Genomic DNA, 13203 nt, shown 5'->3' on the forward strand with positions numbered 1-13203 from the left:
TATTTTCAGCAACAATGCCTAGAAAGACTCAAGAGTTTGCTCAAACTGCTTTAATTGATCCAGTTGTAGTAAATGTAGGTAGAGCAGGAGCAGCAAATTTAAGAGTAATTCAGGAATTCGAATATATTAGACAGGAGCGTAGACTCGTTAGTTTGCTATCATGCTTGCAAAAGACTGCACCTAGAGTATTAATATTCAGTGAAAATAAAAAAGATGTGGATGAAATTCACGAATACTTACTATTAAAAGGAGTGAATGCAGTAGCAATACATGGAGGTCTTACTCAAGAACAACGTTTCAGATCTATTGAACAGTTTAGAAATGGGGAAATGGATGTACTTGTTGGGACTGATGTGGCATCAAAAGGATTAGACTTTGAAAATATCCAACATGTAATCAATTTTGATATGCCAAAAGATATTGAAAATTATGTTCATAGAATTGGGAGAACAGGGAGAGGAGGTTCTGTAGGAGTGTCAACCACATTTATAGATAATACTCTACCAGAAGCATTATTATGTGATCTAAAAGCTTTATTAATAGAAGCAAAACAGGAAATTCCTCCATTTTTAGAACAGTTTGATAGCACAAATACTTCCCTTCAGGAGATTGGAGGAGTTAGAGGTTGTGCATATTGTGGTGGACTTGGGCATCGCATTGGTCAGTGTACTAAACTTTTAGAGTTACAAAGAAAAACCCAGTCTGGAGCTCCTAAAGATGCTCTCTCACTTGGAGCTAGATATACAAGTTCAAATAAAGAAGATTGGTAGAAGTGTAGTTATTGCTTGATTTATAGTAATATGTATACAAGTCTTTCAAGGGCAAGTTAATAATAGATGAGGTAAACAGAATTAAAGTAATAAATATTAATAATTAATGTATAAGTAGCTCTAGAAACTAATATAAGAATTAGTAATTAGTTTGATTTAATTAACAAATATACTATGCGGAATCACTATTAATTAGCCATATAAGAACTTTTGAACACTCGTCCATGCATTTAACAACACGTTCTGCATTAACTTCTGGGCATGCCTTTGAAATCCAAGATTGATTTGATCCAGAAATTTCTTCATATGCAAATGACATAGATAGAAAGATTCCAGCATACCATACAGAACATAAGGAGACTTCTAACGCATTATATTGCATACATACATTTGGGAGTCTATAGAAATCTTGACTTATAGTTGAAGCAAGGAGTCTAAACATTTTTAAAGACTCAAATTCCTTTCCTTCTTCCTCTCCTTCTTCGCCTTCCTCAACATATTCATTGAGTTTTGGAGAATAAAGTAGGATTCTTGTAAATCTTTCGATATGTGAAAATGGTAGTTCAATAGGAACTAGGTCAAAATTTATTGCTCTAAGTAGTGCAAATTCATAGGTTTTAATCTGCTCCATATAATGAGTGTATTCTTTTCCTGAATCCTTATATATCCAGAAACTTGAAGAAAGCTCAAGAGGTATTGGTGCACTGGATACTTGGGAAAGCGAATTAGCTTTAATAATTCTATATAGAAATCTGGATAATTCAGAAAGTTTTCTAGAACTTCGAGTTGGCTCAATATCTTCTCTAACCTTCCAAGATAAGAGAACAGCTGCAGCTGCAATAAATTTACGATCGGTTTCAAGAATATCAAACTTTGACCAAAACTTATATATGTAATGACAGGATGTCAGAGTAGTTCCTGGTGACAGGTGTAGATTTGTGCAGAGAACTGTAGCTAGCTTGCTAGTTCCCAGTAGCAGTTCTCTATATCCACTACTATTTCTGGCCAGCTGCCACAGCTCTGGCTGTGATGCTGACTTTACGTTCATTTTGACAAATTTTACTAGAATTAATATTATCAAATGTTTGGCGCCAGAGGTTTCAAGTGTCTCTAAAATTCCTAAAGTTGAAATTCTGAGGGTGGTAGGTTGAAAGCGTAATAGTAAGATTGGGAGTTCAGTATAGAAAGGAGAAAACTTGTCATTACACTTTTTCCTTTCATTTTGTAGGAATATTTTCATTTATTGACTATTAATTTGTTTGTTAAATTTTAAGTGTTAAAATTTTGCATGTGGATTTTTTTTTAAAAAGGTTAATACCGGCATTTGTTTGTTTGTTTGCATGCATACATGAAATAGTGTGGACAATTTAATTACGTAATAGAAAAAATGACCAAATGAACAATTTTTAGGTATCCAAACATAATAGAATAAAAAAAGGGGGAGTTGAAAAAGAACGTTTTTTTTAAACATCCAGAGAATATTTTGAAGCCTGTTGAGAGGACATCGAGCAGGAAAAGCATTATTGCTCTTTTTTTTTTTTTAAATTTTCATGGAAAATCCCAAAATAAATAAATAAACAAAAAACAATAATAATAAGAGTGGGGTTTGATTTATTTTCTTGCATTTAAGCGGAAAAAAGCGGGCGTAAAGCCGAATTGAGTGGTTTTTGGGGCCAAGTAAAAAAAAAGTCGACATCCAAATACAGATTTTGGAGAGAAATGATAGAATTTCCTTCAGAACTTCAAAGAGGAACATGTGACCAGCTTCTTTCCGGAGTAGTTTCTCCAAGTGGGTCTATTGTGGTGGTATTGGCAATAAACCTGATTCGTTCAGGGCCGAGAGCACTGTAAGTTTGATTGTTTTGGTCAAAAAAGATTTTTATTCCACACGGTTCTTTTTCTGGCCAGAAATATATAATTTGAATGATTTAACTCATTTTAAAAATTTTTTTCATTCACAGAGTCCACGTAACAGATGCAGGTTCAAATATGTTTGATAATGGTTCTCCGTTGAGCATAAGGCTGGTAATGTCGGATGCTACTCAGTTACAACCAGGAGATATGATTAAGATAACAAGATTTTCTTTGAATGAGATCCATTCCACCAAGTTGGTTACTGTTGTTCAGTACGACAAAGTTGGACATTGGTCAGGATTTACTTCTATTGGAAAGGCTACTCCGCATCCATGTATGGGGTCCAGCAAGGCTGCAGGGGGAGGTCCAGGGGACCAGAAGCAGCCTGGAGTTCAAAATCAGATGGGAGCTTCATCAAGCACTCCAAATTCAAGTCATTCAACTGAGCCAAGCAGCGTCAGTATGCAACAGCAACAACAACACAATATTCAGATGCAGCCACAACAAGTTGGATACAGAGCGAGCGGGCCATCAGAACAAATGCCAGGATCCGCAGGACCCATTTCAGGTAGAGATGGCATGCAATCCTCAGGGCCAGGCTCTATGAATATGGGTAATATGAGAAGTGGTCCATACGGAGGAGGTGGAATGGGTTCAGGCCAGTCAAAGGGTCCAGTTTCGAGGAATCAGGAAATTCCAGTGTATCCAATAAAGAACATAACTTCGTATCTACACAGGTGGAGAATTGTTGGCCGTGTAGTGAGCAAAAGCGATATCAGAAAGTTCTCATCATCCAAGACAAAGGAAGGCAAAGTGTTTTCATTCGAGATTTGTGACGCTGATGGGAGCGAGATCAGGGCAACATGTTTTACCAAAGCCGTTGATAAATTCTATGATGTGCTGAAAGAGGGGGAAGTATATAGTTTCTCAAGAGGAGATGTCAAAGAAGCAAATACTCGTTTTAATACTACAGGGCATGAATTTGAAATAATCTTCAACGAAGATGCAGAAATTCAAAGTTTGCCACAGGATGATCGGATCCCAAAGAAGACCTTTAATTTTGTTCCTATTTCAGAAATCCGGGGCTATTCCAAGGGCCAATCCCTGGATCTTTTGGGCATTTTGCTCAAAGCTGGGCCAATTACAACAATTACCGTTAAGTCTACTGGCGCAGATACCCAGAAAAGAGAACTAACAATCATTGATAAGTCTGGCCATAGCATTGACTTGACCTTGTGGTCAGAAAGGACCCACTTAGATGAGGGCCTCATTTCTCAGAACCCAGTTATTGCTGTTAAAAATGCCATTGTTGAGGAGTTTAATGGATTTAGATTGAAATTGGGATCAAGCTCTTCCATTGAATGGAACCCTTCTGGAGTTGAACAATCTCAGGAACTCAAGAATTGGTTCTTCTCCCAGTCAAATTTACACGAGTCAGTTGTTTCGCTCTCGTCCTCTAGTCCAAGTCCTGGAAACACTAACTCAAATTCCTCAGCCAAAAGGCTTAGTATTGATGAAATTGTAGCTACTGCTACTTCTGGGTCTAGCTCGTCTGATATGCTCGATGGAGGGATTTGGGTTCACACTTATGGAACTATAAGGTCAATTCGTGATAATAAGTACTACTGGAGTAGCTGCCCTAAATGTAAGAGAAAAGTTACTGAAATCGAAGATCCTAACAGTATTAACGCTTTGGTGTTGCCTTATGGGTCAGAAAAGGAGACTAGTACATCTCTCGGGCCAAACTATCACTGTCCAAGTTGCCAGCAGTCCATTGAAAACCCTATTAAAAAGTACATCTTGAGTTGTGAGATTGTTGACTCTACAGGAACAATCAGAGCCGTAGCTTTTGCAGAACATGGAGAAACCATAATGGATGGTCTTTCACCAGAAAAACTTGAATCTCTTAAAGAGAATACAGATAAAAATACTGAGGATTGCTTCTCTGATAAACTCTTTAGTGAGTGGGTCTTTAAATTGAATGGAAAAAAAGAACTCTATCAGGACTCTGAGATAATTAAGTACCGAATCTTTTCAGCTGAAGATATGACAAATCCAGAAATCCTAAACAGAGAAGCCAAAAGAAAGCTCGAGTATATTTATGACAAGCTTAATAATATTAAGGAAACTAATACTAGTAGCAATGCTTATAGTGCTGTTAAAGTCGGTATGGGATTTGGACAGTTTGGATATTGAAATTCCCAAATTTAATTAACTAAAAAGTTTTCTCACTTCAAAGCCTAACCAATTGGCTAAGACTACAGAGCTATTAATTACTTTTCTTTTTCTCTTTTCATTCTCTTTTATTCTATTGAATTCTTTATCTTCTCTCTCATATTCCTAAAATCAACTTTTGGATGAATACAGTGCATAGATCTCTTCATCACGCTTTGACCTCTGAGGAAGACGAGGAAGATGCTGAAGCAGACGAAGGAATACCCATGTTTGAATCTTTACTAAGATTCTCAATTAAAGTTTTAAGTTCCTCCTCTATCGATTCATATTGCTTCTCTAGCTCGGAAATTGCTGAGTCCAAGGCGGCCTTTTCCTTTTCCAGTGCAGGCTTTACTGTTTTCACAGTCCTTTCCACCATAACTCCGCCAATTACTCTAAAACATCTCCTTTCTGGGTCAACCTTCTCAAAAGCATTAAGTACAAGACCATGTTCTTTACTATCTTGAGATAATTCTGAAATCTTACTGCTCAAAACCTTTAGCTTTCTATCTAACTGTGAGATCTTCTCTCTAGAAGCTCTTTCTTTGTCTATAGGAAAAGAAGAATTCATTTTAATTAAATTTGAGATATACCAATTTCATGTCTATACAGACACTTCCTCCTAGAAACTCACCTGTAGACATTTTGCTTATTTTACCCGAATTACCGAAAGAAGGAACTTCTAGTCGTATTTCTTCTTTTTTTCTCTTGCACCGTTTTTTTCCCTCCAAATTCGGTACCTCCAAATTAATTTTAATATAAATTCACATGGGGACCTTATTAATGGAAAATGCCAAGTTTCCCGCCAAATCATAATTTATGCAATTAAATAAATGTCAGAAAGAGAATAAATAGATTTGGCAAAGGAAAAAAAGAATTTAATTGAAAGAATGAAGTACCTTCCAATGGTCAGTTCTTCACTTAATTCTACTTCCTATAACAGATTTTTATCAAGATTTGGAAGTAAGCAGAGACCAGTATCTAGTAAGAATAGGATATTATTAACGGGAGTGTACACATCAAGGAATCCGACGAAGCCACCAGGATATGAAAACGAGGACTCTTGTTGCGTAGGAGCAAGTTATATTTGTGTTGCGGATGGAGTTGGTGGTTGGATTTCACAGGGAGTTAGTTCAGCTATGTATAGTAGACAGCTTGTAAATTACATAGAAACATGTATTAATGATTACTCAAGGGAACAGAAAAGCGAGTTGGACAAAGATAAGTTCATTGAAATGTTGAATAAGTGTTATGAAAATATGAAATCTTCCAAAATTATTGGTAGTTCTACGCTCTGTTTAGCTTATTTGGATAATAATAACAAGCTTCATGTATTTAATTTAGGGGATTCAAAGTGCGTAATATATAGAAAGGAAGAAAAAGAAGTCATTTTTGAGTCAGAGATTCAGCAACACAACTTTAACACTCCTTTTCAACTAGGAACTGGGAGTGTTGATACTCCTTATAATGCAGATTATATGATGTTAGAAGGCATCAAATCTGGAGATACGATTATTGTAGCAACTGATGGACTATGGGATAATATTTCAATGGATAAAGTTATTCGAATAGTCGATAATAATTTGTTGTATGAACCACAGAAAATTGCAGAAAAGCTTGGGAGGGAGGCTTTACAGCTATCTTTGAACTCGAAGCATATTTCTCCATACTCAATGAGTTTAAATAACTATTTAAGCCAGAAATTGCAGTCAAATATTCAATCAAATGGTACTTTTGGTTTTGTATCAGGAGGAAAGCCTGATGATATCACTGTATCGATAGGGGTAGTCCAATAGTTTGCCAGAAGTATGTCTTTAATCTTCTAAGGTCTAGATTCTTGCTTGTTCATTGTAACCTTAATTGATATTCCACTCACATTTCTTGTGCTTTTCGAAGATTCCCATTCTCTTTCTTCGTTAATATGTACATCAGTTACTTTGATAGTATTTGTAGTCACTTCAATATTGATTTTATCTCCTAAATTTGACTTCAAGTCCTGAACAAGCCAAATTGCTGTCATTATACAGGCTCCCATTCCATGTATTACTACAAATTGTTCATTTTTTCCTGACTTAAAAAGCTTTTTATTCCGTCTACATCCAAGCCTTTCTTCGTAAATAGAATTATGAGCCTCTGAAACTGTGAGAAGATTCATTGCTCTTCTAAAGTATACTATTAATGGTCTCTTTCTTGTTACATAGATATCATTTTCCTTAATTTCCTTTGGTATCACTGCCTTCTTAACCATTCGAATCTTTTTTTCTTCTTTACCTACTTCATCAGGTACGTTCATCAGCACATCATTCATCTTTCACTCTTAAAATGGCTATTTTTGCACGTAAAAGATTAGAGATCTTAATTTTTACAGACATTGGCCTCTATGTTAATTCGGGTTTTGGCGCCAACCACTTATTATATTTGAAATTAAGCTTGGAATAATAGAAAGGCCAAAGGTTACTAAATAAAAGTTATTTATTAGTATTACAACAAATTAAAAAGAGTTTTATTATTTTTCTATTTATTTCATTACTAATATTTATTTTCTTGTTTATTTGTTGTATAAGTAGAGAGTAGTCATTTTAAGTTAAGGATCAAGTTCATTTAAAAGGATAATATACAATATTCGAAGTAAATGATTACAATTTTAAATAGATCTGAAAGGGAAAATATCTTAGAAATATAAAATAAATTAGAAAACTATTGGCTCAAATATAATTATTACTATACATAAAAAGGCTTTTGCGTATTCATAATTTTAATTTTGACTTTATTATATTCCATTATTACGTGAAGACCTCGAAATATAGGTAAACAAATTCAAGTTTTAACTTAACAAAATTTGTTAAAAAGATTTTGTCCAGAAATTTAACATATTTCCCACCAAAAATAACCAATTCAAAATATTTGCAACTCAATATATCAATTTCATTTATTTGCATGTAATTATAATGTCAGCGCGCATAGTACCGGAGTTTTGGCGGTAACTACACCCACAAATTGATTATTTCTCCGATGAAGTAGAAACAAATAAAAACTTTATCAATTGGGCCTGCTTTTCTTTGAAATTAAGAATAAATGAGCTAATTATTCCCATGTATCAATAGATCATCCTTAATACTTCTTATTTTTTTTAATACTTTGATCTTTTGGTCTAATTTTTTTTTTTTTTAATCAAGATATAAACTCGATGTGGATACCCGCGATGTCTCGTATGTCTTATTTAGGTACTTATTTGAAACTTAGAAAAGAGCTGATTTAAACTGGGAGATTTTAATATAAAGGTGATATTGTAGTTTAAAATGGCTAGGATGTTATTAAAGAACTTTGTTATATTTTTATTGTCAGCTTTATGCTTGGCTTTTGTGCCAAATTTTGCTGTACTTGGTGCGGAAAATGAGATTGAACCTCAAGCCAAAAGTCTTTCGATAAAATCATTCACCTCATCATCTTCTTCATTTAGCTCATCTTATCAATTTCAATCTTCTACAACAACCCCCGCTACAGAATGTAGTGAATGTCCAGATTCCATGTTCCCCGAGAAAAGTGAAGATGGCGAGAAAGACTCACAATCTCCAATATTTTTAGATGAACTTTATTCCAGATATTACGAATTTAAGAGTAGCCAGGAAGGTTCAAGTATTGATGAATCCTCTTCTGATCAAATTATTCTTGTCACACCACCTGTAACCACGCCAGTTGCGACACCAATTCCAGCTCCAAGAACTACAACAACTACTACAACTACTACTACTACCACCACCACTACTACTACTACCACTACCACCACCACTACTACTTCGCCAACTGAATCTCCAAAGTTCCCTCTTGATGATATAATTGTTTCAGTTTCTCCAATTGACGAATCATTTTTATACTCTCCTAAAAATGAAAATTCAAAGTATTTCAATGAATGTATAGGTCAAGACTGTATGGAGCTTGCAGCAGTCGGTTCAAAGGTCAGTGATTTGGTTAATATATTTGAGCAAGGACCTTCCGATTTTGCTAAGCCAAGAGGCGAATCCTCGAGATCAGAGGTTGCAAAGCTTGTCAATGTATTCGAGAAATTTGATGATGAAGACCGGTTTGAACCCAAAGTTGTTAGTCCAACTTTGAATGCCTTGAGGGAAGGTACCTTAGAATACTTACAACTCCCAGAAAAGGTTGAGCCTGAGGTTTCCCATTTTATAGCAACTAGAGAAGTTGTACCAAAGATGGCTTTGAAATTCGAATCTCTCAAATATGAAGACCCTAAAAACGAGATTGATGATGAATACGTTGCTACTTCTCTTGTGGAAGTTACTGATCGTTCTTCTGAAAAGCAATTAAGGTCCAGGGTAACTAGAGAAGCTGTTCCAAAGCTTATTGAAGCTTGGGAAGGTCTTAAAGAAGACAAGGAACCGATTCTTCTCCGATCTAAAAAGACTGGATACACCTTTAAAGAGTTTTGCGATGATAAAATTAAGAAATGTTCAGATTCACTAACCGAGAAGCCTGCTTTAATTGAAGACATTCAATTCCCTCCAGCGGAATATGATGTTATTGAAGTTCAACCTGGTAAGAAACACAAAATCAAGATTAGAGCAGTATCCAATGATCCAGAATCCGCAAAGGAAGAGCTCAAAAGAAGTGCCGAAAAATTAGGATTGGATTTGGATGAACAAAAAATCAAAGTTACCAAATTAAGAGGGTACAAATTAATATAAAACTGACTTCCTTTACAAATAGAGCGTGACATTCCCCTAATAAATTCCCTTTTACATATTAGTTCGTCCCCATCATCTATTGATTTTATAGGAATCTTATTGCTTTGGCCAAACATTAGTAAATGTCTGTATTCCTATGGAATCAAGAATTACAATGCTTCTATAAGTTAACTTATATATACTTAAAGGGAGAATTATAGAGAAGTGACGGGTGATTACCATTAATCCCTATCTTCAGAGATACCAACATGCTTTATGGCATATTTCCAGTGTTTTAACATACAAAATAAGGGTCTGTATTTAGAAGGTCCTGGTCTTGAACTTTTTCCAGAGTCTCATATTGAAAATTCTGGAATCTACAGTACTAACTTTCAAAGATTTGGTCAAAGATCCAAGTTGAATGACTTTTTTCTTGGAATTGGTAGATCATCCAGGAATAATGAAGGTTATTTGTTCCTCTCAATAAGAATTTTTTAATTGCGAGTAGTAGTAGGTATTCTTCAATAGACTCAACTATACGCGAATAGACCCTTTAATAATTCATGTTCCTATTTGTAACAAGCTCTGCTAAAGACCTATTTTCCCTTCTTTCTCCCCTCACTCCCCTCCTTTTCTGTCGAACTCTTTTCTTATAAAATCATTCAACTTTCTTTGCCATTATATTATTTTGGGTGGGGAGAGCTTTGGCGGGCTCAACGGGTCCAGATATTGTATTAATTTAGTAAGAAGCAAAGGTAAAAAGAAAAAAGATGACAAAAAGTTCAGAAATGAGTGGATCAGTAGGGAGTAAAAACATTGAAAGGATGATAAATAGTAGTCTAGATGACATTGTGAGAGAGGCCAAGAAGGAAAGACAAAAGAAGGCAAATCTTACACAGAGTAGAGTAAGGAATGGAAGAGGGGGTAAAGGCCGAGATTTAAAGAAGAGGAGTGAAAGAAGGCCAAATAGTGTGAATTCAAATGGTAGGAGAAACTTTAAGGGTTCTCCAGGTAAGATTTCAAGAAGTAGAGGAGGAAATCGAGGAAGAGGTTTTGATCAAGGGAAGAGGATGAGTAAAGATCAAGTTAAAAGTATCCAAATTGTAGCCAAGCTTGATTCTATTCCAACCCCAACAGCACAACAGAAGGCGGGTTTAAATAACTTGGAGATAATTCCGAGCTCAATTTCGTCTCAAAAGGCCAGGAGAAATCGAGTATTTAGCTAGAAGAGTCAAGGAAAGTGAATAGGAGAGAAGAGGGAAAGGAATCATAATTACTTAAAACTGAATAAATTAGGATATTACTTGAAATTTAACTTATGAGGGATACACTAAGTCATATTTCCTCTACCTAATAAACCTGCTGAGTTTTGGGACAACTAAACCCATTTTTTGCAATTGACGATACCAATTAGTCATCATTCCGCTACACCATTGTTTAAGTTCTCTATTAATTGAATTACTCACAACTCGGTTGATTTTATTGCTAAACATCATTCCAGACACAGTTAAATAATGTAGTTTGAAAGCCTTGTGATAGTTGTTTGTACACTCAGTAACAGTTTTTGATAGTTTCATCCCAAGTGGAGGGATACGTTTAATAATCCTAACATTGTCAAGTTCTGGGTTATAGGATGTTAAGAAAAACCTCCATTGCATCCTATTTAGATCGTAGTCAGATGGATGTTGAGGTTGGATTGGTATATAGCCTTTTGGGGGAATTGCTTGTATGGGGGAATTTTGTGAAAATGTAGGTGAAGCCAGCTCCAACTCTGGAATGTTCTTAAAGGTATCCTTGAAAATGCCCTTAATTCCTTTTCTGCCTGCAATTGGAGGTGTATTCTGTTCTTCAAAGTATCTTGCAATGTCTGCTTCATCAGAATCTCCAGGAACTGTGGTTGAAGTTTGATATACTTTTTGAATTCTGCTAGGGATATTTTTTCTTTCAATTCTAGTTTGTTGCAAGACTGGATATCCTCCTGTTCTACTATTGTACTCCCTGTGGCTTGTAGTTGAGATTGAAGGCATTTCTTGAAGCTGTAAAGGTGAAACTTCATCGCTTGGACCCTCCTCCTCCCAAGTAAATTGTTTTCTTTGTTGAGTAATAGTTGGCTGAACTAATTCAAAACTGTCTTCTGAGAATGTTTCCTGATCTAATTCTTCAAATGAAGGAGATATAATTCTTTCCCTATACATTTGTGGAGCTCTTCTAGGTCTTCTGGACAATTGTGACCTCATTTGTTTCACCATTTGAGGAGGTACTCTCGACTCACTAACTGGAATCCACCCTGTCCACCTTCCATTTATTCTTTTTGAACAAAGCCATCCAATGGAGCCATCTGAATATAGTTCTCCCCTGAACCTCTCCGGAAGGGGTCTAGTTGGGACTTTCTTCCTTGAAACATAGACTGTTCTATAATTAGGACTTCCTAAATGAATGGCATTCGCACACAAAATATGTGTAACAATAAGTAATAAGCATCCTAATCCTACTAGAACTTTCATCATTGAAAGAATCTCATTTATTCCACTGTTTTTTTACTTGAAGAGCAACGGCCATTTTTAGATCACAAATGGCGCCAAATCATGACATGCATGCAAATTAATTGTGGGGCGGGAGAAAGAGTCTGGAAACTAAGAAAAGAAATCAGAAACTTGAACTTCCATTTTGACAGCGTCAGTACAGCCATCATTGTACCTGTAAATGCAGAAAAAGTTTGGTTTCTCTGAATTAATTTTTGATTTTTCTTTAACTTTTAGTTTGTTAATTAGATCTTGGAATGTAGGAATAGAGACAAAAATGTCAGCCGGTACTTGTTTTTCAAGTAACGTATTTTTTTCATTTGATCGTGTATTTTTTTTACAAGATTTCGGGTTAAAGTAGTGAATTCCTGGGATAATTTCTTTGGAAATATCTTCTTTGAAAAAATCTATCAACTGGTTAATGAGGGTGTAAAAACCAATATCGTAAATGAATTTTCCAGGGCTTGGAGGTAAAACTGAGGGATTTCTGACATATCCTGACTCTATTGAGTTAGTTAGACATTGAAAAGAGTAAAGGGATTCAATATTTGGCTTGAGGAAATGTGAGATTTTACTGTTTGTAGTATTTTTCTCAGAAAATAAGCCACGGGTTTGGTCTTCAAACTTCAATCCAAAGCAAATCATCTTTGAGATGAGGTTTTTGAGAATTGAGAGGGATTCTAACTCCTCAGAACTGAGAGATTTTTTGTCATTATTGATGAGACATTTAAATTTCGGGAAAATTTTAGTGGATTTCCATACATTGAGATTTTTTAATAAACCAATTCCATTGAAATGAGTTAACATGGAAGGTAAAGTGTATACTTTGAAGGAATTTGTCATGGTTTCTACTCTCATTGTTTCTATTGTTGAAGAGGAGATATCCCTGTAAATACTGTTGATCGAATTTGAAATATTTTGTGAAAAAGTAAAGGTTGAGGAGCCTAGATGCCTAAATTGGTTACAATGGAGTCCCATGATTCTCTTGGAAACAAGAGTTGCTGAACTTAAAAATGGAACTAATGAATTTGTTCTTGAGAAAAGAATATTATGTTCAACAATTGAGTCTAAAATTAGTTTCAAATAGTCGTAGTAGAAATCACTCATCAAGTTACAACGGTATATATTCTCGTTAAGTAATCCAGCAAGGTTTAATCCAAA

The 13203-nt window shown here is 35.3% G+C and overlaps 11 protein-coding genes across 11 annotated transcripts; 6 read left to right on the forward strand and 5 right to left on the reverse strand.

The window, feature by feature from the left end:
* Positions 1–14: 14 nt before the first annotated feature.
* Positions 15–770, forward strand: Chro.70507 (RNA helicase-1). Its single annotated transcript, XM_661457.1, has 1 exon — positions 15–770. The coding sequence occupies one exon, from the start codon at positions 15–17 to the stop codon at positions 768–770; it is 756 nt and encodes a 251-aa protein (XP_666549.1).
* A 172-nt stretch (positions 771–942) lies between these two features.
* Chro.70508 (hypothetical protein) lies at positions 943–2010 on the reverse strand. Its single annotated transcript, XM_661458.1, has 1 exon — positions 943–2010. One exon carries the CDS (start codon positions 2008–2010, stop codon positions 943–945), a length of 1068 nt encoding a protein of 355 aa, XP_666550.1.
* A 749-nt stretch (positions 2011–2759) lies between these two features.
* Chro.70509 (replication protein A 70kDa) lies at positions 2760–4820 on the forward strand. The annotated part of the gene is made up of 1 exon (XM_661459.1): positions 2760–4820. One exon carries the CDS (start codon positions 2760–2762, stop codon positions 4818–4820), a length of 2061 nt encoding a protein of 686 aa, XP_666551.1.
* A 187-nt stretch (positions 4821–5007) lies between these two features.
* Chro.70511 (hypothetical protein) lies at positions 5008–5409 on the reverse strand. The annotated part of the gene is made up of 1 exon (XM_661460.1): positions 5008–5409. One exon carries the CDS (start codon positions 5407–5409, stop codon positions 5008–5010), a length of 402 nt encoding a protein of 133 aa, XP_666552.1.
* Positions 5410–5728: 319 nt separating this feature from the next.
* Positions 5729–6634, forward strand: Chro.70512 (hypothetical protein). Its single annotated transcript, XM_661461.1, has 1 exon — positions 5729–6634. One exon carries the CDS (start codon positions 5729–5731, stop codon positions 6632–6634), a length of 906 nt encoding a protein of 301 aa, XP_666553.1.
* Positions 6635–6660: 26 nt separating this feature from the next.
* Chro.70513 (hypothetical protein) lies at positions 6661–7146 on the reverse strand. Its single annotated transcript, XM_661462.1, has 1 exon — positions 6661–7146. One exon carries the CDS (start codon positions 7144–7146, stop codon positions 6661–6663), a length of 486 nt encoding a protein of 161 aa, XP_666554.1.
* Positions 7147–8137: 991 nt separating this feature from the next.
* Positions 8138–9541, forward strand: Chro.70514 (hypothetical protein). The annotated part of the gene is made up of 1 exon (XM_661463.1): positions 8138–9541. One exon carries the CDS (start codon positions 8138–8140, stop codon positions 9539–9541), a length of 1404 nt encoding a protein of 467 aa, XP_666555.1.
* Positions 9542–9796: 255 nt separating this feature from the next.
* Chro.70515 (hypothetical protein) lies at positions 9797–10018 on the forward strand. The annotated part of the gene is made up of 1 exon (XM_661464.1): positions 9797–10018. The coding sequence occupies one exon, from the start codon at positions 9797–9799 to the stop codon at positions 10016–10018; it is 222 nt and encodes a 73-aa protein (XP_666556.1).
* A 272-nt stretch (positions 10019–10290) lies between these two features.
* On the forward strand, positions 10291–10746 carry Chro.70517 (hypothetical protein). The annotated part of the gene is made up of 1 exon (XM_661465.1): positions 10291–10746. The coding sequence occupies one exon, from the start codon at positions 10291–10293 to the stop codon at positions 10744–10746; it is 456 nt and encodes a 151-aa protein (XP_666557.1).
* A 120-nt stretch (positions 10747–10866) lies between these two features.
* Chro.70518 (hypothetical protein) lies at positions 10867–12027 on the reverse strand. Its single annotated transcript, XM_661466.1, has 1 exon — positions 10867–12027. The coding sequence occupies one exon, from the start codon at positions 12025–12027 to the stop codon at positions 10867–10869; it is 1161 nt and encodes a 386-aa protein (XP_666558.1).
* A 126-nt stretch (positions 12028–12153) lies between these two features.
* Chro.70519 (hypothetical protein) lies at positions 12154–13149 on the reverse strand. Its single annotated transcript, XM_661467.1, has 1 exon — positions 12154–13149. One exon carries the CDS (start codon positions 13147–13149, stop codon positions 12154–12156), a length of 996 nt encoding a protein of 331 aa, XP_666559.1.
* Positions 13150–13203: the final 54 nt, after the last annotated feature.

This window comes from Cryptosporidium hominis (genome assembly GCF_000006425.1).
Source record: "Cryptosporidium hominis TU502 chromosome 7 CHRO017104, whole genome shotgun sequence".
NCBI classification, from domain to species: Eukaryota; Apicomplexa; class Conoidasida; order Eucoccidiorida; family Cryptosporidiidae; genus Cryptosporidium; species Cryptosporidium hominis.